Source organism: Scardinius erythrophthalmus, assembly GCF_964197995.2.
Source record: "Scardinius erythrophthalmus genome assembly, chromosome: 1".
Classification (NCBI taxonomy): domain Eukaryota; kingdom Metazoa; phylum Chordata; class Actinopteri; order Cypriniformes; family Leuciscidae; genus Scardinius; species Scardinius erythrophthalmus.
The window spans coordinates 38984390-39010616 of NC_138221.1; the positions used below are offsets into that span (position 1 = coordinate 38984390).

At 40.3% G+C, this 26227-nt stretch overlaps 1 protein-coding gene across 5 annotated transcripts in view; it reads right to left on the bottom strand.

The window, feature by feature from the left end:
* tnrc18 (trinucleotide repeat containing 18) overlaps window positions 1-26227 on the bottom strand; it is a 67733-nt gene that overhangs the window by 10099 nt on the left and 31407 nt on the right. Inside the window, exons 6-22 of one of the 5 annotated variants that reach the window (XM_081384909.1) lie at window positions 25743-25845; window positions 24165-24370; window positions 23466-23612; window positions 23110-23294; window positions 22249-22675; window positions 20585-21547; window positions 20000-20151; window positions 19592-19725; window positions 19316-19471; window positions 19057-19231; window positions 18420-18792; window positions 17411-17671; window positions 13667-13909; window positions 12534-12937; window positions 12014-12142; window positions 8400-8541; window positions 5561-5678 (exon numbers count right to left, since the gene is read on the bottom strand). In XM_081384909.1, coding sequence (XP_081241035.1) covers window positions 5561-5678; window positions 8400-8541; window positions 12014-12142; window positions 12534-12937; window positions 13667-13909; window positions 17411-17671; window positions 18420-18792; window positions 19057-19231; window positions 19316-19471; window positions 19592-19725; window positions 20000-20151; window positions 20585-21547; window positions 22249-22675; window positions 23110-23294; window positions 23466-23612; window positions 24165-24370; window positions 25743-25845 — 4318 coding nt within the window. Of the gene's footprint in view, window positions 1-5560; window positions 5679-8399; window positions 8545-12013; window positions 12143-12533; window positions 12938-13666; window positions 13910-17410; window positions 17672-18419; window positions 18793-19056; window positions 19232-19315; window positions 19472-19591; window positions 19726-19999; window positions 20152-20584; window positions 21551-22248; window positions 22676-23109; window positions 23295-23465; window positions 23613-24164; window positions 24371-25742; window positions 25846-26227 lie in introns of all 5 variants that reach the window. The other 4 variants (XM_081384906.1, XM_081384908.1, XM_081384907.1 and 1 more) reach the window with 4 other exon arrangements.

The following is a 26227-nucleotide window of genomic DNA, read 5'->3' on the forward strand; positions in this document are numbered from 1 at the left end:
ATCATTTACTAATGAAAGGTGTAATAATAAAGTAAATGGGGTCAATTTGTCAACTGTGGAAAGGAGCTGTCTATACCCAGAGCTTAATGGTTTTGTCTAAAATTACATAGTAGTGCGCTATAGAGGGGAGATGCGGAGGGTCTAAACCAAAAGACACAGCAGCCCAAAAGCATGAAGACCGCTCTCTTGAGAAACACACTGAGCTTTGAACTGAGCTTGGCTTTATCTCCATCTCCCCTCACTCTCCCCCCTCCTCAGGGACAAAATTTGGAGGGGCTTACCCTTTAAAAAATAAAATAAAATAAAATAAAAATCCTTGCCCGATAAATTTATCCTTTTGCAGTGTTTTTATTGTCTTTACTGTCAAGAAGTCAGAGCCCTGGGGATATGCAAGATAAGTCAAACTGTTTTTTGACATCACATGTGAGATCCAAAATGGTCTCTGATGCAAATGGAAAAAAGGAATAAAAAGAGGCAGACCAGGCTAAGCCAGTGTGTAGGCGGAGCACAATCCAAACATAGGTTTTCTCTCTTTCAGATCTGGAATATTATTTATGGAAATTGGCAGGTTTCACCTTTGAAAAATTTGCAACGCCCTCTTCCAGCTCAAGAGAACCAACATGCTAACGTATCAATACTGTTAAAAGTCAAGTCAAGTCACGTTTATTTATATAGCACTTTTTACAATACAGATTGTATCAAAGCATCTTCACAGTAATAACATGAAATTAATACAACAAAGTTTGTTTCTAGAAGAAAGTAAAAAAAAAAAAAGGAAGCTAATCAGAGTTTTATTGGTTGTAGGAGAAAGAGAGAAACAACAATGACCGGCTCTTTAAAGTGCAGGTCATTCTATTATTGGATGCGAGTACATGGGCCTTATAAATCAGCATGGGTGCAAACATGTGTGACGTCCAAGACGGGGCTTCTGTGCTAAAAAAAACAACAACAAAAAAACAGTTGGATGTTTGGCCTTTTTTCATTTGGATTCATGAGGGTGCCTGCAGTTCAAGCATGGACCCAGAGCCAGGCTTCAGAGGTGTCCATCACCGAGTGGCAGCCTTATTACTGTGACATGAACCTGGGAGGTGATGTGGGACAGCCTCCCCCAGATCACTTCCTCCTGGATCTGGCCTGAGGGGGAGGACTCTGCTGGCCAAACCTGATTGGTTCTGTCTGCAAAGCCTGGGATAAATTCACACCAGCTGCCTCAGGGGGGAGAAAGATTGACCGGCCGAGCAGGGTTAAATATCTGTCATGTTTGTGGATTGCTCGCCTGATGTGGGCTTGGGACATGGGAAGGGTCACCCTAAAATTTGTTTTTGTCTGTTAAGAGGAAGGGAAGGTATTTGGTAGTAAAGGTCAGTATGAAGTAATTTTATTTCATTGTAATAAAAATGTCCTTTGGGAAATACTTGATTTCGACTGGTCACTCTGCATTCTGCATATTTTGGTATAATGACCGCGCGCACACACACAAAAAAAGCAAACTAATTTTCTAAATAGCTGTCTTTTATTACTCCACAGTCTCTTTCTTCTCACATAATAAAAATAATTTCAGCTCAGATAAATTTTTCACATCTATTGATTTATTTTGGAAGTAGCCTTGTGCAAGTCACCCCGCGTGGGTTTATTTTGCTGTTGAATATCTTGAAACTGCCCTTGATGATTCACACACACTCTGCAAAACATCACTTCATATAAATAAATGCTTCCTTTTATGCTGTTCTGTTTAAATGCTGGAGGAGGTTTAAAAATGACTGTTTACATGTCATTGGGAAAACCACTCAAAAGAAAGGAGTAGACCACAAAAAAAAAAAAAATTCCTTCTCAGTATTTTGGTCTTGTTTTCCAGTACAAATATATAAACACTCTTAAATCAAGATACATTTACTTGAGATGCAAAATGACTTAAGTCTTGTTTACTGAAGAGAGTTTATGCTTAAAAAAAAGATACAATATTATAAGGGGTAAAGAACAAAAAAGCTGTTTTCTTTTTAAATTAAGTGTATTTTTCTCACCTAAGTGACAGATATTTTTCTTGTTTTAAGCACAAACTCACTTAATTTAGATTTTATTTTCCAGAAAGCAATATTTAATATCTTAAGTTATTTAACATCTCAAGTAAAGGATTTTTAGAATTCTTTTTTTTTTTGCAGTGTAGTTGTGTAGAGGCACAAAATGCAATTCTCCAATATTATATTTCGCTTTTAGATGACATGATGGCATTCAGAAATCTTTATTGGAGCAGTAAGACAGAGGGAAATTTAGTTGCGAAAACCCCCCCAACATTTCACCTTCTTTACATAGAACCACATCTCTAAAGCATAATTAAAGGCACAACAGAAAAAAAGAAAAAAAATGGCGAGCCAGCGAAGGATGGAGTGAAAGCTTCAATTAGTTTTCCATTACCCATAAATAATGGGCCAGTGCCATTAGCATGGTCTTCACGTCGGAAAGTGTGACAATGGCTTTGCCAAAGGACTTTTCTGAGCAGAACACACGGGCTTCATGAAAGCCGAGGCTCAGGCTGAGAACAGACACTTTTCCTTACCCTAGATTTCAGTTCCAATTCGACACCGGCTGAGTGAGTTATTGACTGCACAATTAACCAGCCTGCTCTCATGGACAGCAAGTATGTTCATGTCTGCAGAAGCCCAGGCTCTCCACAACGGGCTCAATTAATGAAGACAGGCGAGGCAGCGGTGTCGCTGGCGGCATGTAAACATTTGAGTGCCCATGCACGGATTTTTAATCTCTGGATGCGCTAAAGGTGGTGTTGTAGCACAAGCCATCACAGAATTACATTTCTAGAGGGCAGGGTGGACAACAAGCGATCTGTTGCAGTCAAGCCCTCCGCACTAACGCCTGCTCTCGTCATATTAAATCCTCTCGCAACCAGTTCTCACCGTCACACTGAACTACCCGCTTTGAAGAGCTGCGGTAACACAGTCCTGCACAAAGGCACCTTCCTTTCCTTGGCTGGAACAGACTATTTTTAGTACAAGAGGCACATGCAGAGCGAGCAACTGAGGGAGAGATATTCCACTGCCAAAATATGACAAACGTATCTCATTATGCCACGCAAATGTGCTGCAAATTAACAGATAAAGCACCACCTTTCTGCTCCCTTAATTTAGGAATACACGTTTAGTGTTAAAGCGGAACTAGCATCCAGATTTTGAGCATGCTGACTGACCTCTGGCTCTCAGGCCGCCGGAATTTGGGAGAAGGACTGTGATGGGAGTTTGAAGGATGGCTGCTCCTCGCTCTCGGACTGATAAGAGGAAGATGCGATTCTGTGCTGAATGCTAAACACAGTCATTGAGCAACCGTGGGCCGTCGCTCTAATGAAACTAAAATGGAGGACAACATTTCACAGAGGGCAGAAATGCAACAGAGCCCCTCTCATTAAAGATCCCCCTAACAGATGCTGCACCAGTTTGACATTTTTCACTAAATTAGATTATCCTTTATAGGGATGACTTTGAGAGGAACTCTCTCGCCCTTCAATAGACTAAAACTTGTTCATCCAAGTGGATAATAGGCCATGGGAGACTACAGAAAGCATACAAAGTCCAAACGAAACTGCCCATTTCTGTCATCGCCTCCCTCAAGACACTTCACACCCCTTCTGTTTCCTGACCGAAAACAAAATGTTTCACTTCCAAATTTTTCCATGGAGAACTCTGAAATGGACCTTACAATGGGAAAAACTTGGCAATATTTCACTCGCTGTAACACTAAGTGGCTCAAGTAAACAGTTTGGTAAAAATAATCTGTAAACGGCCAGGGAGTTAAATAGAGCGTAGGAAAGACAGCCAACTTTTTTAGCGACCTTGGTTCTAAGCCTTGAACTAAACCAACCGGCTCTGAGATTAATCAAAACATTACATTTGATTCAGAGCAAATCTAGACAACTCTCCTCCCATAAAGCACGGAGAATGATGCAATTAAATGAACACAGGATTTTTGTCTTTGTAATGTATTTTCATACAATAAAAAACAAATACTTTTGATCTTTAATGCATCAAATCAGATTTAGGCAGCTAGGAATCTAGATCATTTTACCTAGATACCTTTACTGTGAGTTCAAAATTGAGAACGTTGCAATGAATTTGTCAAAGTTTTTTTTTTTTTTTTATATTTTTTTTTTTATAAATGAACACCTCACACTAACTTATTGGGTCTACAGAAGAGTACCCTCATTCATATACCAAGGTGGTTTACTCGTTACTATAAACGGGAGAAATCACAACACGCAATAAGGCAGAAAAAAATCCGGCTTTCCAAACAACATTAATGGATACAGTATGTCCAATTTTATTGCTCATTTCAAATACATTATTTAAATGTGAATTTGGCAAGCAGTTAGAGATTTCAGTATTTCCCCACTCAGGTAAATAGGAGTCTTGGCTGCAATTTATACAGTATATTAGATTTTTTTTACAGAAACCAAGCTATTGCATCCTATAGTGATTCTTAATTAGCTAAACAATATGGAAGGCTAGTGTTGGGTAAAAAAAAAAAAAAAAAAAGATTGATTTCTTGATTTTATTCGATTCTCGTTTTTATGAACCAATACCGATTCTTAAATCCGAAATATCGATTAGACTATCCTGTTTTTAGTTGATGAAAGACCGGAACATTGTAGTGCTCCTCCCATCCAATAAATCGGAATAAGCTTTGTGCATTGTTACTTTTGACATGAAACAAAGTCTCATATTTAAAATTCTGTCCATTTTCAAAATATAAACAGTGTTGGCGCTGTTTAATGTGGTGACAGATCACTGTAGCGCCTCAGTTTAAAAGAACCGGCAATGCGGAGCGCACGCAAACTGATCATCTCCTCCGTTTTAACACCAGTTACAGCAACAAATAAACATGAATGAACATCTGAAGGTACGTATCATGTATCAATCAGTGTTTCAACCACGGAAAGACGTCAATAAAACAGCTTGTAAACTGTCACGTAACGTCACATTTGCCTCAGAAAAAACATATTCAGTGACCATTATTCGTTAGACAGCTTTTTAGGAGCATTTTGCTAAATATAGGCAGTATATTACATATTCATTATAATTTTTTGACTCTTCATATATTCATAATAATTTTTAATTGTTCTTCAATATTTAATGCATGTTTGAATAAATCCGTCAAGTTGACAGCCACCATTTTATATTTATATTTCAAACATGAATTGGAGTAGAAATATAATTATGTAATTGTAAAGTTATGATTATAACTTTATTATTATAAAGACTTCCTTGAGTGTATTAAGTGTTTATATACAAATCAGTTAATTTTAACCTTTAATATTATAGAAATGTAGTAGCAACTGACTCCCATGTATTGTTTACAGCATTAGTTGAGATTTTGTTTCCCTTGAGACAATTTGCCATGCACTGTAACCTGATATAGATCCAAAATAATAAATATTGAATCGAAAGCTTGTGAATCAAAATCCAATCGTGAAATTTGTGTCAATACCCAGCCCTACTTGAAGACACAGCAGAGGGTATAAAGAGAATGAAAACAGTTCCGGCTGGCGGTCTCTTACATGTCAGGAGAGTGAACCGTGCTGACGTGGCCGGCATACAGGAGTTTGTCATCCATTGGGATGAGGACCCGTAATCCATCCTGCAGTTCATCTTTGTTGATGACACAGTTCCGAGGGGCTTGGTGAAAAACAGAACAGAGGGAGATAAGCAGTGTTAGAAAGAGACATGTCGAAACTTGTGCTCCTATATAACATGTGAATTCTCATTGAAACCTTAAAGCTGCAAATGTTAGAGAAAATAGCTGTGTTCCAAAAGACAGGGAGCTGCTTATGGATTCAGCATTTTAATGTGAAAACGGTTCCCACAGGTTAGCTTAATTATGCTGCTTTCCAAGATACCCAATTATAGCCAAATTCAAATCCAAGACAACTTCATGTGTTAATCGTGGAGAAGTTAATCCAACCATATCAGTGAAAAAAAAAAAAAAAAAATCCCAATATGGTGATTGAAATCAATGTCAATTATAAATGTACTTGTAAAAAAAGAAATCTCGAAGGCGGCAATACCAGAACACACGGCTGCAGTATATAGGTCATAAACCCCGCTCTCCATGTAATCGAATGGGATGCAAGCCAAACAAAAAAATCCGATTACACTGTCCAAAGATCGCTTCTGTAATTTTAGGTAGTTCTTATCATGCAGAAGTATGTTTTTCCAAAAAGGATGGTTTTAGTTAGTAGATTGATGCTATAAAAAAGGGGTCCAATGTCATGATTGACAGCTGTGCTTGCATTGAGTCTGGGAGAGAGGGAGTGTGGGCTGAGCCTTGATGCTGCAGCTCCACTACTGTGAAGACTCGGGTTCCGAACTTCATAATCGCCAACGACCGTTACTGGGATATTTTGGCAACATCTCTACAGTGGAAGGAAGCAGAGATGCCCTATCCATTTTTTCCCCCAGTCTATTGGCTCGTTTCCACTGAGCGGTGCGGTACGGTACGGTACGGTACGGGGCGGTTAATCCTGATCCGGCTTGCGTTTCCACCGCCAAGAGTACCCTTACTTAATAGGCGTGGTGTAGCCTATGCCTGAAAGAAGCGATCGACGTAATTTTCGTGTGAAGAAGAAAGCGACATAGTAAACTACAATGTATGACACACAGCAGATCTTGTTCTTGCTTCTTGGCATGTGGCAGTTTGTCACAATAAGACAAACGCCGACATTAGGCACTTCTCAATACCAAGTACACAAAGTTCGGACTTGCCAAGACTCCGACTCAGGAGAAGGACTCATGAGGACACAAGTCCGGTAATTCTGCAAATGGAACAGCGCTTTCCTGAAAGCGTAAACTCTGCTACTCCGGTTATCTCTACATTTTACACCGGTATGTACATTTTAGGCAACAATAAAACAAACTATGTTATAAAACACCACACTGCCTCTTTTCGTTTTCATTTAAATAAATCTTAAATATTATAGCCACACAAATGTGGTTCAGGCAACGCGTACTGATTATATTCACTGAATGCATAACGTTAGCCTACTTATAACAAAACAAAATATAAAACTCAACCCTGCCTCTTTTCGTTTAAATTTTAAAAATATTAAACATATTAATATGGTCCAGGCAATATGTACATTTGTACTAAACAACAAATGTTGCATTAAACAACATTACAATGATCATCTTCACTGTAATAAAATTAAAAATGACAAAACTCAACCCGGTCTCTTTTTGTTAAATTTCAGTTTTATCAATATTATCCATTATAAAAGTAATTAAAAGGCACAAAAATGTACACATAAAAAAAAAAAAAAAAAAATTCAGTCAAACATACAAAGTCAGCACTCTAGTCTAACCTTACAACGGTAAAGTTAAATAGCCTAAATATATAAAGTTACCAAACTTCACTTAGTCCTCAGGCAATACGATTGGCCAGGGAACAAATTATAGATTCACGAGACCAAAGATCGCCCATCAGGTCTACACAAGACGAATTATATCTCATGTTTAACCACTACAGAAACGTCAGAGTTAGCGGCAAACGTCAGAACGTCTAGCTGAGGAAAGGCTGTTCCAGGCGTGGTACATGAGCGCCGAGCGCCCGGTGATCGTCTGGATCTCACAACCTGGATCAAATTTTCCACAGATTTGAGCTTTAAACAACTACATTCTCGCCTGAAAAACTCTTAAAATTACATTTCGTGACACAATATAAGTAGTATTATATTTCAACTGTATATTTAAAAAAAATGGCGCTTCTTATGTTGTCATTCCTCTTGTAGCACGCGCAAGTGACGATACTCTGTCAACCAATCAACATTTGCAGTGAGTCTAGCTCCACCCTTTAGGTACCGTACCACTGTTCTAAGTACCCAAATGGAAGGGTACCGAAAAAGTGGTACGGTATGGTTCAGCATTTTGGTACAATTCACAACTTTTGACAGCGGAAATAGAAATAATTGCATACCGTACTGTACCGTGCCATAACGCTCGGTGGAAACGAGCCATATGTGTGCTGTTCTGCGTAGAACCTTCAAAATCTGTCATTTATGAGGTTTCATGATGGTTACGATGCTGTCAATGTAGGTAGCAAGCAGCTCAACGAGGTTTTGAAACGGAGCTAATGCGTGCAATACCTCTCAGCTCGTCCCATTAACGTATGAATGCAATCAGGCCAAATCAATTTTCTGATTTTTAATGCTGGATTAAGATAAGATATGCTGTGAAATGATCTCTCCCTCACGTCATTCAAAAGACATTCACTTTTAATTGCATGCATGGACAAGAAAATGAAGTCTGGTTTAGTCATTAAACAGCAATTATAAATGGGGAGGGTAATGAAGGAAAAGAGCTCCGCGGCCTTGATGACAAGAGGGAATGAGAAAAGAGTCTCACCGGGGGTGCAGGGTCTTTCGGGCTGAGCGCTCACAGGGGGATTCTCGTCCTCTGAGAAGCTGCTGTCCTGGTTGGGCTCAAAGTCCTCATCAGCAGCCATACTTTCCATCAGTTTACTGACAGCACCGCCCTTCCCTCGAGCCTGCTGGGGGAATTCAAGCACATTTTGCCCCAATTCCAGTGACAATATGAAATATTGAACACTGAGCCATAGTTGGTTCAGTTCTAAAGATGAGACCCATGTGCTTCCTAGAGAATTGATTCAGTAAAACCTATTTAGATGACTGACAAGCTCGGCTCGCGAGATGTAGGATTTCTTGATTTCGAATGGGGCAAATACCCAGAGGAGTTCCCGAGCTTCTGCACTGTGCATTATAACACATGATTTATACATACAATGACAAAACAGCAGTGGTGGAGAGTTTTAAAACGCAGTAGAGATTTATCTTAGAGAAGAGAAGAAAAAATAAATTGTGCAGAAGGGGCGGAGAAATGGATGGAGCGAGATGCCGTTTGGTTAATTTCACTTCTTTCCCGCTGAGTGTGCAGTCTAATTAGGCTTGCTGCTCTATTGCGCTCTCCCCTTTTCTCTCTCCCCCTCACCTCCCTCCCTTTGGTCATGGTGGGTACTGAGAGCAGGCCCATACAGAATGGGACAGGGGAGCAGGAAGGGGCAGCTCATTTAAATGCAAGGCTTCTGCCAACAGGCCTTGAGCCTGCCAGGTAAAATTATTCTAATCCCTTTCGGTGTTTCTCCTTAGAGTCACAGTGTAGCACAAAATGGCTGCTCAACACTAGGTCCGTTTCAAATATTTATTATGTAGCATGCTAAAAATGAAAGTAAATTTAATATATAAAAGTTTGGGGTTGGTCAGAATTTTTGTGTGTTGTTGGAAAGTCTCTAATGTGCACCAAGGCACTTTAATTTGATCAAAAATCAAAATAAAAAATTATGAAATATTTGTACAATTTAAAATACGTTTTTATTATTATATTTTAATAATAAATTGAATTCTTTTGTCTTGTATTCTATTCTTTTGTCTTCTATTCTATTGCTGTGATGTTGCATTTCCTGAAGCTGAATTTTCAGCATCATTACTCCAGTCTTCAGTGTCACATGATCCTTCAGAAATCATGCTTATATGCTGATTTGCTGCTCAAGAAACCTTTGATTAGTATTATCATTTCATCATCATATTCATCATTTTGTGGAAACCAATAATTTTTTTTCCAGGATTCTTTGAATAGAAAATTTTAAATAAAAGCATCTATCAAAATATTTCTATTTTAAATAAATTATAACATTAATGCCTTTACAGTCCCTTTTGATGCATTTAATGGATCCTTGCTGAATAAAAGTAATTTTTCAACAAAATAAAAATCTTACTGACCCCAAACTTGAGGGTTAATATAATATATGTAAAAAAAATTAAAATCAATTTAGCACAAGATTGCTAATACTATACTTGCAACAAAATATAATTTTATGATCTTAAATAAAATTAATTGAACACTTGCTTTTTATTAATGATATTTAATAAAAAAAAAAAAATTATATATATATATATATATATATATATATATATATATATATATATATATATATATATATATACATACTATCCCAGTTGATGGATGTTGATAGATCTTGGAATTTGCTCAAGGTGTAAATATAATTTTTGTTCATCAGCCAGAATATTGTAAAATATTGGCCAATTCATCACTAATTAGCCAGGGAACTACACTAACCTTTTCCACTGGTGGCACTTGCGCTACTAACTTTTTCAGTTACTGGCGCAAAACATGATTTGGTCGCACAAATTGTTTATAGTAAGCCGCTCTGGATAATAATGAACAATAATGAAACTGTATTGCATACAGATGTGCATTTTATTTTACTTGCCATCTTTTAAACCACATGCCTTCTTGTTTTTGTTTTCTTTAACATTGGTTGTGATAGATTTACTGCAATACAATATACAGTACACAATAAAGTGCAAAATGGATTTCAACATGCTATGGTTGGCACAGATGGGCAGACTCCTGAACTCTTAAGTAGTGATGCACCGATGTGAAAATTGTGGCCGATACCGATAATAACCGATATTAATATTGCTGTTATGGCCGATATCGATATCTCTATCTCTGTGTAGAAAACAAATTTACTGATAATCAAATAAAGAGATATTTTCCAAAACACTGTTTTTTTTTTGTGTTTTTTTTTTGTTTTTACTTTAGAAATGACTTATGTTGGGCACCTTTACCTGTGTGCAAAATATGTCACACATAGGACATATGTGACCCTGGATCACAAAACCAGTCACAAGTCGCACGGGTATATTTGTGGCAATAGCCAAAAATACATTGTATGGGTCAAAATGATCGATTTTTCTTTTATGCCAAAAATCATTAGGATATTAAGTAAAGATCATGTTCCATGAAGATATTTTGTTAATTTCCTACCATAAATAAATAAAACATTTATATTTGTAAGTGAATGCAGCACAATCACGAACATAAATGGACAAGTTTAAAGGTGATTTTCTCAATGTTTCGATTTTTTTGCACCCTCAGATTCCAGATTGTCAAATAGTTGTATCTCGGTCAAATATTGTCCTATCCTAACAAACCATACATCAATGGAAAGCTTATTTATTCAGCTTTCAGGTGATGTATAAATCTCAATTTCAGAAAATGTACCCATAAGACTGGTTTTGTGGTCCAGGGTCACATATGCATTATATTGCATTGCATATAATGTGTGCTGGTCAACTTGTCTAAAATTAAGAAACCCCTAGAAAACAGTAAAAAAAAACAAAAAAAAAAACAGGTGTACAATAAAGATAGGCTACTTAATTTATTATTCCAATAACCAAATATGATACTAAATATCACAGGGAAAAGGGCTTCTATTTGTGACGTGCTGTCTTTGCATTTGAACACTGCACATTTTAAACAGGACAGGCATTAGCCAATACAAACATATTTATAGAAAACAGTTGACAATGAATAGACAGGAGTCCAATAATAGCATAACGAATCACTTATTCTAAAAATAATATCAAGTAGGCTAAGTTTGACGAATCCGACATATAACGAGGGCTGTGTTGTAAAACGTCCATCATTTAACGAATTTTAAAAACACGGATGGATAATACAATATGCTTTCCGACATTTTGACAGAAAAAAACCCCATGCAAGAACAAAATTTAAACTATAGCCCGTCAATTTTCATTTTACAATTATCTTCTCTCTCTGTGCGCGCGCGCGTCCGTATTAGTGAGAGAGAGAGAGATCTTGCGAGTCGCGCAGATACAATGGTACGTTTTAATCTAAGTAACGGTCGCGGGGCTGAAGCCAACTTGATGTGTTGAATGCTCAGAGCACGTTATAAAACGTATTCTTAAAATACACATTTCTGTTTTAATAAATGCTCATAGTAAATCATAGCATATTGCCTAAAACATAGGTACAAAAATAATCAGTGATACATTTGCGACCCATTAAAAATTTTGGTCGCAATGGCATTTCAAAAGGTCGCATATGCGACCATTTTGGTCGCAGTGTAGTTCCCTGTTAGCACTGCAATGTCAGCTGAGTTAGGCAATAGTTACCTCTCTGGACTTGGCCTTCACCTTGCTCTTGCGACCTGGGCTGACAGGCAGAACTCCGGCACTTTCCGAGGGTGTGCTGGAGAGCTGGGGTGGGGGCAGACACAAGGGGGTCTCCTTAATCCTCTTCTTCTGAAACATTCACACCAGATACAAAGCCAAACCATCAGCATGGACAAGAGTGAAAAGCCTCATACAAATGCATGACACAATCGGGCTCAGTCCTCCTAGACATTACAGCCATTCAACAACATTGGATAGACAAGTAAACATTAATAGGCAGTCATGTATCGAACACTATAAAAAAAAACAATAGAGGATTCGGAGTGAGGAACGGTGATGGCTGGTAATTGTAGCCTGGCAAGCAGCAGCCATCCTTTTGTGTCCAACAACATGACACTCACAGCGGGAGGCTTTCTTGTCCGACAAATGTAGCAGGACACCAGCTGGTATCAAGCGCCCTCACTGTTTCATTGGGGCTGGCACAGAGGACTCAATCTACATCAATAAAACAAGGGCTTACCTTGTTGGGGTCTTTCACCTCCTTGGCTTTGGTCAGCTCTTTGGGGCTTTGCGGAGACGCTTTGGGGCCACGGGCAGGTTTGGGAGTGAGTGGAAGAGGAGTTTTGCCAGACGGGGAGATGGGGGTGGCTTGGGCAGCATCATGGAGGAAGATGCGTTCACTCCTCCGCCGTGTCCACTGTTCATCTTCGCTCCCGTCGGCAGTAAGGTCGAAACTGAACTCCCGTGGAGACTTGGGTTTCTTCGGTTTGCGTCCACGCTTACTGGGGCTGGAGTCGTCACGCCTGACGCTCGCGGGCGGCAAGAGAGGGAGCTCAGGAGCCGACCGCTTGCCGTGCAACAGTGACGGAAACTTCTTTCTCATTTTAACATCGCTCTCCGAATCTGTAAACTCGAACTCTGTACCTACAATCCAGAACATATAACCTTCAGTTATTAATAAGGCATGCAAACGAAATGCACTTGCACAAACGCAATCTGTCTTTTATGAAAAACACAACAGTAATGTAAATACTAGGCCATCTGCTATAATTTAAACCATCTACATGTGGTCAACTCATTTGCCAACAAAGAACGACAATGTAATGTGCACATGTAAGAAATAAACAGGGCCAGATGTGGGAGCAGAATTAAGTCTGAACATTGTTGCAGGGCCTTGGAATAGTTAATGAAGGGGGCTGTTGGTCTCCGCTGGCAAGCCTGTCGTGTGCTCTGCTGGGTACCCGGCTCAGGATCACAGCCCAATCTCATCAAAACAAGGCCTGTCAGCATCACATTCTCAGTGAGTGCAAGCGGCGCAGCAAACACACAAACACAAATGCGGCTAGGGGATAATGACACTCCATTCTCAAGGTGGGGCTCAACTGATGGGTGTCTATATTGAATAACACCCCTACTGAGTGAATGCTCCAAGCACAATGTGTTTTCATCTGCCAGCACCTTTCAATTCCCTCACTCGCCGATGCACATGCACGACACAGCTCAACAAAAGACAGCCAATAACAATGCATCACCTTGTCACCAGGGAATTTAAGTCCCAGGACTTGGAAAAGCAGCTGATGTCACAGAGAGATAACAGAGAAGTCTAAGAGTGTAGAAAAAGATGCAATCCATTCTGGAAGAGCACTTCCTTACCCAGTAGACTCTGCCGTTCCTCTTTTTTCTTGGCCTTCTGTTTAGCCTCCAGTTGGACGATGGAGAGTGGATTGGTGACAATGGGGCTCGGGATAGCGCTGGCGGCAAAGCGGGCCAGAAGACCCAGCCCACTCTCTTCTACAGAAGACGAACACAGGCCGTCGCTTTCATCAAGCTCATAATCATACCCATCTTCATCCTCCTCATCATCATCCTCATAATCATCCCGCTCGGTGAAATACTCTGTTAACAATGGGAAGACAAGTCATTTAGGATGTTTGACAAAATATATAAGGTTCAGAAATGAATGAAAATAAATCCTGTGACATGACCCATTACTTAAAGCAGGGCTCTTCAACAACAGTTCTTAGAGGACCAGTGTCCTACTGAGTTAAGACTCAACCCCAAACAAACATACCCAAACAAACTAATAAAGGCGTTCAGAACTACTTGACAGCTAAATGACACTCTTAAAATAAAGGCATTTTCATAGTGATGCCACAGAGGAACACTTATGGGATCAAAGGACCTTTCAGTGAACAGTTTTTAAAAGAACCATTTTTTTTCTTAGTGTGAAGAACATTTGAATAATATAAAGAAACTTTTGTGCAGTGGAGGTTACATGGATGTTAAGGTTTCTACATGGAACCACAGATGCCAATAAAGAGCCTTTATTTTAAAGAGTGTACAGACAGGAGGGTTAAATTGGGATTGTTTCTTAAGTCTGCAGGACACTGGCCCTACAGGACTGGAGTTGAAGAGCCCAGAATTAGTGATAGTTCACCCAAAAAGGAAAATTATGTCATCTACTCACCCTCATGTCATTCCAAACCCGCATGACTGACTGACTTCTGCCTTACTTTCTTCAATGAAAGTCAACGGGGTCCAAAAGATGTTAAGACCCCACTGAATTTCAATGCATAGACAAAACGTCAAATCATTCTTCAAAATATAATCTGTGTTCTACAAAAGAAAAAGTCATACAGGTTTGGAACGACATGGGGGTGAGTAAATGATTACATCATTTCATTTTTGGGTGAACTACTACTTTCAACCATATCCTGTTAAAATTAAAACCTCAATCCCATGCAATTAAATAAAAAAAATATCCAACATCTAAATACCATTTTCCCCAACTAGTTATCTCTGTAGAACAATAAACCCATTGAATTCAATCTGCATAGCGATGAATTCTAATTGACTAGCCCTAATCAATCATTCTGCCAGCTGTAGTGTTTTCTCACTTTTACGTATCCACGGTAATCTAGCACCGCAGAAGCAGACTTTCTCTAGATTAATGTGTTCTTGCTCAAATACTGCAGCCCACCCACTGCTACATAAGATTACTGGTGGGGGACAAAGCCTGGTTTCATGCGGGCAGCAAATACTAAGCTGGGTAGGCAGGATCTCGCAAGCGTAGCTTTCAAACCTTCAGAGCTTTAGGGCAGGATTTAAAATCAGCATGGCTGCTGGCTCGCTCCAAATTGAGAGGGGCAGGGAATGCAAAAGCCCAAACCAAATAAGAGAAGCCAGTAAAGTGGCCTTGCCCAATGTGCTGAATGAGCTGAATCACTGAAGGAAAAAAGGGAATAGAATAAGCCACAAGCGCTGCAGAAAGTTAAGGTTGCTGGCAGAATCCCTGACTAAGAAAGTCATCAATTATTAAAAGTCTCTTCAGCTCGGAGCTTGTCTAAACTGATAAAAAATAAACTCTCAAGGACTAACTATAAGACAGTAGGTACCCACTTTAAGCAACACCCCATTTTCTCCCATTCTCTGGAGGGTGAGGAAAAAGTTTGGTGATGGAAACAGACACACAGGATGTTTGAGTGCAGTTGTGAGTAGCCAAAGCCAGAGGTGAGTTTGTTAAAGACAAGGACTGTGTAGCAGACAAGGACTTCGATTGGTTATGTTGTGAACATAACTTTATAGATGCTACAGCGTTAAGACCTGAAGCATGTATTACATGGACTGACAGCAAGCAAAGGATGTGTACAGGAAGAAGCTGAAGAACAACAAAGCAGGCTCTGTGAGGACAGTCCTCCATGGCTCCTGAGACTCAGTCTGGCCTGGACGCAACTCAGACCATCAACCACTTCAGCCATGGTTATGTTCTTCTCTTTCAATTCAATACTCTTACTTCCTTAGCAGTAAATAATAATAAAAAAAAAATGTATAGACTGTCTTCATTAAGAAAAAATAAATCAAATGAATAAGTAAATCTTATATATAGAAACTAACAAAATCTTAATTATAACTGGTTTCAACATCAACGAGAAATATGTATTGTACAACACTGGCAAAATATATAAACAAACAGCAGCTGTAGAAGACCTTAAATTATTAATACGAACAAAATGTTAATATGGCCAAGAAGGAAAATGAGGAGGGAGAAGATCATCCTGAACTTTACAAAAAATAAAAATAAAAACACTTTTCCTACCACATACAAACATAACCATGGCTTGAGGTCATGTAACAGGAGGTGAGCATGTTAAAAAGGCATTTTCAACACCTAAATCTGTTTTCCAGTCTTTTTTGTTTGCTTTTTGGTTCTGTAACAGTGTAAGCACAAATTAGTAAAAAAATTATGGAGAAGTCACAGCAAAAGAGGATGGTGGCCTACTTACAGAACAATGCTCAAGGCTCAGGTGACATGGATAGTGACCTCACGCTGAACAGCTGGCTGCCCTACTCCCAGCCAAGCCCTTTGCTTCTTATTTTGTTGCGGCAGGACAAGCAAATGGACAGACCGATAGACATTCAAAAGCATCATGGGTAGGAGAAGGGGTCAGAGGTGGAGGGGTGGCCAAGCAGCTGCAGGGAGAGAGCGAGCAGTCTGGAGAAGCTAGGTTATTCATTTTTTTTTTTTTTTTAGTAAATCAGGGATCTCCCTATTTTTCAAATATCCCACAATGCATTGCCTGTTCACTCGTCATAGTGAAAAAAACATTGCTGGAACGGTTCAAGATTTATGCTTTAAAGTTCTACAAATTCTGGTTGTGTGCATGTTGATTTATTGACTTAAACTTTGTTATAATGGTAGTACGCTCTACTGCCATTAGTTTCACTTTGGTTTATGGCACCAATCAGAACGATAATGTATACAATATTGTAAATGCAGATAAACATTATCCAACATCTGTCTAATATCAATTAAGCATTTTCTCATCTGTTAAAAATCTGATCTCTTGGGAGAACCTAACAACAAGTTAGTTATCCTTCTCAAAGTTATTTGGCCTAACGAATCTCATCAGCACTGCTCAGGAGCGCTGAATTTATGCAGAGATCTCCTTGTGACAGCTCTTCACTAATGAAAGGGATATTTGAACAACAGAGGAAATCAGGAGTGTGGAGCGTTGCAATCTAACACTCTACAGCAGGAGATGTAGCGAAAGAGACAGAGAACACTGCGTTTCTTTACTTTCAGTAAAAATGAAATCAGCATGTTTAATAAAGCTTGGGTACCAAACTGCAATACAATAAAGAACACTTTCCACACAGCCACACACATTTTAATGCACAATGGCAAGACATTCCTATAAAAGTAACCATTTAAAAGGGACTCTAACAAGAGCCGATTAAATTATATACAGGATGTGAGGTAGCAAATTCTGATGCAATGAAAAATTTCACCATGACCGATAGTCACGGTTAAAAATACAAGACAGACCAAAAATAAAAAAGCTAAAACCGAGCAGCTGCCATCTCGATTTTGTGCATAGTGAGGTATGCTTTATTAACCTTGGTCAAATGAGTCCTCAGAGGAGCTGACTCCTGCCTCCTGTAGCAATAAAGCAAAGTGCTTATGTTTCCTCTCTTTGGCCGCCTGCTTGGACTTGAGTGATGAAGACAAAGATGAAGAGGCTCTCTTGGACGATGAGCGTTTTTTCTTGGTTGGAGTGCTGCACAGGCCGGGGAGCTGTGGACGTGACACTGTTCTCCCCAACAGGGAGCTGGGAGGCCAGCCATCCTTCAGGGAATCTTCCTCTTCTGAATCCGTGTCTGGCACAAATCACAAAACACTTCACTCAGGATGGAGGAGCAAAAGCATGATGAACTAAAAACTGATTTAAAACAATTATACTTAAATCCATGATGCACTACACTGCAATACAAATCCAAAGTTTGGGGTCAGTAAGAATATTTTTTATTTTTTTTATTAATACTTCTTCTGCAAGGACACATTAAAGAGCTTTAAAGTTACTTTTTACTCCCATTATAAAGCTTTGAAGAGCCAGGATATTTTTTTTTATATAACTCTGATTTGAACTAACTCTTTAATTAAACAGAACAATAAAAAGCAAAAAAGTGACAATAAAAGACAAACGTTACAAAAAAAAATCCATTTCAAATAAATGCTGTTCTTTTGAACTTTCTATTCATCAGAGAATCCTGAAGAAAAAAAGAATTGTACGATAACTGTTTTTAACATCAATAATAATAAGAAATTGTTTCTTGAGCAGCAAATCAGCATATTAGACTGATTTCTGAAGGATCATGTGATCAAATTCAGCTTTACTATTACAGGAATAAATTAAAGTTTTAAATCATTAAAATATTAAATATTTTTATCATATTTTTGATCAAATAAATGCATGAGTCAAGCATGATAGACTTCATTCAAAACATTGATTAGACATTGATATCAAGACAGCTTTTTGTTATTTTTACACAACAAAAATTCCTATATTGTGATAGAAACTGTCACAACTGTTTTTTGTTTTTGTTTTTTACAATAAGTGTGACTTACTGTTAGAAAAGCTGCTGATTTCTGACCTCATTGGAGAGTAAGGTGCTTTCCGCTGGCCTTTTCCCTTAAGGCATGGATCTGAAGGCTTCGTTTTGGCAGCCATTTTGCTTTTACCTCCTTTGGAAGACTTGTGAAAGGTGCTGAGATCTTTTGACAGGCTGGATTTTCCCATCTTGACTCTCATTTCTAAATCGGTGAGCATGGGGACTCTGCTTCCAGAGCTAGCCCTGGACTTCCCTGAGGAACCCTCTATGAACTTACAAGAAGACTTGCTGAGTTTACTGAGCTTAGTGAGAGACAAGGCCTTGTCGAGTTTGGATGCCAACTGCTCCTGCTCGCTCACTCGGCTCTTCTTTGCGACCATTTTAGGTGCCTGTTCAAAGAGATAAAAGCATTGAATGTATATTATTAAACAAATAGGACAGGGAACTGAAAGAAAGAGCAGGAATGGGATCAGACACGCTGCAAGCAAGACTTGAGCTGTGCTGCACATACGAGTGATGTGGGTTCAACATGTTTGGAGCATGTGCACTTACCATTGCACCATGGCTCCAACTGGAACATGTTTGTTTAACAAAAACTCAAATTTTCAGATATTTAGGGGCTTTTGTTCAACTCCAGTATAATAGAGACAGACCTCGTGAGAGTAGCTTGAAGATGCCTCCTGCTCGCCCCAGCTCTTTTTTTTCTTCTTCAATCTCAACGCACTGCTATCTTCCTCCTCCTCCTCATCTCTGTTAGATGCCCGAAAGCGCTTCCTCAGCACCTCCCCACTCTCAGAGTCCTCTGAGTACAGCACGCTTCTGCCCAACCTGCAAAACAACAGAGCGTTCAGCTGCAGGGCAGGCTGTGGTGAGCACAGCTGGGCCTTATCGGTGCCTGAGCTACACACTCACTTTGCACACTTCGAATCCAGCTTGCTGAGAGGTGGAGACAATGCACACAGGGCATGTTTCCTCTTTCGGGGACGCCCCGGGCCCCTGCGGGCTAAACTTCTGTTCCTCTCCTGCTGCTGGATCTGTTGTTGTTGTTGCTGCTGCTGACGTTTCTCTCTGTGAATCACACAGGCATCATAAATTGTTTGATTGTTAGTAGGATTAAGTGAGGTATATTGGCATTACTGGTCTTAATAAAGTGATGTTAAGGGATTTAACGCTAATTGAGAGACTCACTCTTTGTCTCTCCGTCTCTGCAGTTTGACAAGATCTCGTTGCTTGTCTTTGTAGCGCTGCTGCAGCTCAGCGAGTCTCACACGGTAGTCCACTTCTACAGTGTCCATTCCCTCCAAAGAGGATTTGGAGAACATCTAAGAGCCAGAGCAAGATTAGCATCTGTGGTTTAACTTCAATAGATCTCTCAGCAGCTGTTAACACTGGCTATGGACATCTGGTTGAAATCAAGTGCACATGCATCTGAGTGTAAAGAGGCTGGAAATCTAAAGTATTATTAGCTAAAAGCTTGCACTCCTTGTATTTAAAACTACAAACATCCTAGAATTACCATTCTGATAACAGAAATCTTAACTTCTTGAGCACTGGTTTAAGAGGAGAAGAAAAGAAGTCATAAATAGGCAAGCATACAGGTTCATCTTTCTTCTGTCTCCAGCTGTATTTCTTATTAGGGTTGAGCTCTCGGGGGAGGCGGATGATAATCTGAGGCTGACACTCGATGGCCTCCAGAAGAACCTGCCTGCCAGCTTCCAGCAGACTCTCCAGTCCACAGAGTATTACAGCTGCACACACAAACACACGATCGATACCAACATTAATTACCTCTAGGGAGCATGGGACAGCCCCGCATTCTCCAAAACATCAGTATATGGGTGTTTCTTGTGTCAGTGCAATAACGCATTTGACATACAGATACATCCAAAATACCAGATAGATGCATTTATTTATACTTTAAACAAACGTATTTACTCTAAAAGATTCATAGATGAAGAACCAGCACTGGCACACTGTTGATCACTCCAGCAAATTCTGAATATACTCACTAGATCTGAAACAATTCCTGAGCTTGTTTCAGCATATTTTACTTTACAGCACACTACAGTGAGCAAACCTTCCTCCCTAATCACCCCTTCCATTTAAACTGTTAGAGCATGCTACATCAGGTCCCACATCCTTCAGATTACCGGTCCTCTCTCTGAAATGAGACTCACTCACCCTGTGTGTCATCTCTGGGTTGCCTCTGCATCTCCAGCTCTGCCATCTGGCTAAGCAGGGCCATGCCTTCCAGAGCAGTGGACTCTAGGGGACTGACGCCCTTGCAGAGCTCAGACCTAGAGGTACACGCATCTGCCAGGATGGACACTGCTCCGGCCTGCGGAAGCTCGCTGGCCGTGACCAGGGCGAACATGCCTGCCATGGGGTCTTCAGGGAGGATGGCCACCGGTACGGAAGAGGGCTGAAGGTGAGGAGGGCTGCTGTTAGGCAGGAAAAGATTGTCAAGTTTGGATTCCAGGTGTGGAGCATCAGGGACAGGATCTCTAAGGTCTACTGGGTTCAAACTATCAGAGAGATCGGAGGGTGGTTTTGCTGGCTGGATGTCACAAGCCACAAGGTGTGTGTCAGTGTAACTTGATGAAGATTTGTAAACTTGGTCTACCAGACCAATTGAGTCCTCTGCAGTTTCTGCTCTGGTCGTTCTTTCAGTATATGTCTCATACAGCCCTGGATGGCTTGAGGTGGCAGCCTCCATTTTGACAGCCTCCCCATCTCCCTGGTCTGGTTCATCCTCTGGCAATGGTTTGGCTGTGGCTCTAGGGCGGGCCTCAGCCTCTGTGGGGGTTCTAGGGTCTTGGGTGGTGATGGGTGCAAGCCTCAGGCTGTCCTGGCTCAGGACGTCTTTGTTGTCTTCCAGGTTTGGCTCTTTTTTTAACACAGTGCTGCCCTCATCCATGGACTCTTTCTCTCTGGATGCCTGAAGTGACTCCACGACCACTGGAGAACACAAGTGCTGGGGTTTGACATCTGCGGTGGTCGCCAAGTGCTCGGATGTCTCAGCCGGCAATGGCACATCTGGTGCCAGGCCGTCAGCATCTGCGGCAGCGGCTGGCTGGAGGAGGTAGGGGTAATGGCTGCCAAACGGTGCTGTTATCGATTGGTATGGGTAGCCAGGAGGAATTTCTGCTGAAGAAACAGAAGAAAGAACAATTTGAGGGGCTAGGAGTGCTTATGCAAAGACTAGAAAGGCTTTAGTTCCCTGCGACAGAGTGACAAAGTGATTAATAACCCCACATGTTCTTCGGCACAGGGGCTTTATGAAACTTTCATGAACCAAATGGCCCCAGCACAAGCATCCCAAAAGCCCTTATATACACACATAGGCCAACACGCTCGTGCATACTCATACATTCAGAATGCACCATGAGCAGAAAATCTATTTATCCTGAGCATTGAACATTTTTAAAGGGAAACCGCCAGGGGATACGGGTACAAAAGGGCTGCTGTCATAAGTCTCTATTCCAGTGAAGAGACAGCTGGTAATCCCATATGTGGAGATATTTGCAGACTACTCATTAAGACTGCACTACCCTGCACATTCTGACATGAAGAATAGCGCACTGCATTTGATTGCTGTCCTGTGAGTATACTCAGTCCCCTCCCAAACATATTTCCTTAAAAATAGCAATATGGAGATTAAGGGCCTTACATTATTACCGCTTTCCTTTCATTTTGATTAGTTTCCTTCTCATTTATTGTGCAATATGCAAATAAACATTAATTACTCCATATGATCAAGCAAATTCATAGTTGTTGCAATTTTGACAAATTAAGCAGGCTCAATCCTGGACATTTCATTTGGGAAAGCTGACCTTCCCACTTACCATGGTACATGGATGGGAACGGAGTAGAAGTTTGCTTCAGTAGACTGAGTGGTTCCTTCTCAGGCACTTCCACAGATTCCTCTTTGGTCTGGATGGGGGATGTAGGAAGAGGCGATGCCGAAACGGGGCTGACTGAATGAGGGACAGGAGATGATGGATGGGAGTAGGGCTGTTGAGGGTGGGACTTCTCCACTTTGGGTCTCTCCTCAGACTTCAGTGCAGTGACGGGTGAAGGCAACGGTGGGACGGGCAGCGGCGTCAGGGCTTTTCTATACGAGGTGGAGGGGGTTGGAGAGCGTGGGGGAGGCTTGCGTGAGTGTAGGGCTTGAGTGGGGATGCCCGAGAGACTTGATTTGGCCCCTTCAGCTCCTCTCTTGTCTGTTTTTTCATCCAAATCAGTCCTAGAGTGACTTGCATTTAATCTCTCCTGCACCAGAAAAGAAATTATAAATAAAAAAAATCTGAATTTACAGATTTTAAATTGTAAAATCCCCCCCCCCCCCTCCGACCTTAAAAAAAAGATATATTCTAAATTACTTAATTTGAAGTTTGTTCAAAAAGTACTGCAAAACAAAATGGATAAAATTGGTGTGGTATCGATTATAAAAAAATGATAAAAAAAAAATAGATGCATAAAATTAATAGATAAAAAACCCAGAAACCTAGATTTTGCACATAAAAAAATAATAAAGACAATATTTTGAACTTGATTGGAAAGCATAATTTATGCATTTGGTTTTATGCCTGTTTTCCATGCTGAACATTCAGAGTTGGTGCAAATAGACCTTAAGGACTACAAAATGGAAAATACAGGAGTGTCTTCCCACGAATATAATGACATTGACAGAAAGAATCTCATACCACTAACTGTGCGTTCCTCTGCAGTTCCATGACCTGTGCGGTCTGATGCTGGATCATGTAAAGCTCCTGTTGCCGCAGGAGCTGCTGGTGGGAGAGGAGCTGGAGCTGATGGGCATGCTGCAGAGAGCTTCCTGCCGGCGGATACATGGCCGACCACAGCGGGGGGCCTCGCTCTAACATCTCAGCTTTTAAAGAACAAGAGGAATATTTGAGCATCACAAATCAAGTATATTTATTCTGCTACACGTCAGGAATATCACTACCACTCACTTTTATAAATGCACATTGTATTTTATGTGTTAATGGAAAGATGGTAAAATATGAACAGAGAAATTGTGGTGAATATACGGGCCTACCATAATGTGGCAGATGCTCTGTCTGAATAACAACCACCTGTCCGGTCTGTGGATCTCGGGCAAACTGGTAAGGTGGGGGGAGGGAACCTGTCAAGGCAGGAGGATATCCTGGAGGCAGCGTCTGATGAAGGGAAGGGGGACCCAGTCCTGTTCAACAACACAGCGACAAGAAATGGTTGGGTTCACCATATTTGTAGTTGATGGTCCATTTGCACTTGCATTCTGGCAGCTTTGTGAACACTCAAGAGTTAATCCCCAAGAGAAACACCATTCCCAGCATAATCTCACCCCTGTGCATGGAGCACAGACCTAGTTGAATTCCTGCCAAAATGCACAGCACTTTAACTACAGCTATTTTCTTATAGGACATTTTTGTTTTAAAAGTAAAGTCTAGACAGAAACTCGAACGTCAGAGAATTGAACTGAGTGCTGTTTGCTGTTATTCTTGGATGGAAGTTGTGGAGTGAGACTGACTATTTCTAAGAAAATGACTAAAACACTCAGCCTAGACAAAATGCTTGGGCCGTCTGGCAGGGTCAACAGACTGCCTCGAGGAAATAATTTGGTGTCCAAATCCCATTCACAACCCAGTTCTGCAGCATTCCAGACTGCATGACCCTTGATCATTTGCAACAATTGCTTGTTGTAACATGACATAATTCTTACACTACAACCATAGGCGTAAAAAAATGTGGGTACCATATGGAGAGCCAGACAACCACATGGAGGGGGCTCCTGGTCGGGGCAGCCACGGGTGGGAGGCTAGGTGGGAGGCGGGGTCAGCAGGCCAGCGGCCCGCACCAGCCAGATTCGGTCCACCAGTCACCATCAGGTTGGGGTTCAGTCCACTAGCAGACACCATAGGTGGATGCATCTGAGTGTAGTCTGCCAACTCTTTATTCTCTCTGTGAATGAAGAGACTTACTTATTAGTGATTAACCAATCTATGGCAATGTCAGTAAGTTTGCATTTCCTAATTGCACATTGAAGTCTCAATCTCCATAAAAAATTCTGTAATTAAAAAAATGTGCCTTTGCTTTAAAAAAAAAGAAAAAAGGACAAAGGACACTTGACAAAAAAATGCTTATATTTTTAATAAAATATTCTTGTATTAGCCAAAAGTCAGTTTTCTAATTTAATATATATTGTAAAAATTTTCTCCGACATTAAAAAAAAAGGAAAAAAAAGTTTTTTTAACCTTAATGTTATGGTAGTAATGCTACCTGAACGAAGAACAAAATTATATAATATTTCGAATTTGGTTAATTATTCCCAACAAAGACCAACTTAAAAATCTTTCAAAAATAAATAAATAAATAAATAAACGGTTTGGAACAATATGAGGGTGGGTAAATCATTTTCACTTCTGGCTTAACTATTTCTTTAAAAGTCTGCCCAATATCCAGGTGCCTGCATTTGACGACCAGAAAAATGTATGACATACATGCTTCGACATTGCAAAATTCATGCTTATTTAGGGCCAAAAGTAGGACTGGTGGCCATTTAGACCCAACTGTGACACAAATTCCCCAGTCTATGACTTCTATTCTGCCTTACACTTAAGGACAGGCACTGAGGGCAGAATCCTGCTGAGAGAGCCAGTCACTTTTATAAGCACCAATTTCCCCAGTGGGGAAGACTGACTTTTTCTAGTCCTCGAAATGAGAGCCACACTTTGAAAATAGGCTCATATCTGCCGAGAACTGTTGCCATAAATCTGTCCACTCTAAAGAAAACCACGCTGAGAGTGTGACCAATGAAAGTAAAATGTTGCTCCGTTTAGCCAGTATGTGGAATCAAAGAAACAAGAATCCTTTCACACTGGATGGATATGCTTAGTACTTACTACAAGGTGAATGATTTTAATAAAAGGGTGCCTTAATTAGCAGACTTTCATCCAGGCTTCTAACATCTTTTTAGAGTTACCTGAACAAAGATAACATCTATTTTGGCATATAAACACTTCAGGATTGTCGCTAAATATTTATATATGTTTACCATTATAAATTGAAAGCGTCTGCTCTGCTCCATACAGCACGAGCTGCAGAGTCGCAGTACAGTGCAACAGGAGTAAGATTTCACTTTTCACACCACGAGAGCAAGGAGAGATGACTGACAGATGAGGATATACACACACACACACACACACACACACACACACACACACACACACACACACACACACACATATATATATACACATACACATATAATTTTACAAGTTGCAAGTTACAAAAAACAGGGTGCTTTATGTCAGCTGTTATAAACTCATCTTACCTTAATACTTTCTCCTGCTCACGCTCCACACGTCCCGACAGCAGGCGCTCGTCACGGTGGCGCGCCCTTTCGTCTCCTTGTTCTTCCACTGTGTGGATTGGGCCTGCAAGGTTACGACATTACACTAATTACAGATGTTGACAAACAGTTTTTAATAAATGAGCTAACTTCATAGTGTTTGCCAATAATATCAAAATTTTCACCATTTCAGATGTTTAATCCCAATTTACACATTTCTAACCTTTCTTAGGCTAAAAACAAAGTCAAACATTAGTAGTGTCTGCCAGTCTGGCAAGACTTAAAATGTTACCGTTTTCTCTTTATAAATACACTTCTCCATAAATAGCCCAAACTCTAAGGGTGTTTATCAGTCCTAACACTCAGCACCAGTCATATTCAGTGTCTTACACATCTATGAGATTACAGACAGACTGTGTAGAGGAAAAAGAAAAAACACCGAGAACATATGCAGAGTAACATATCAC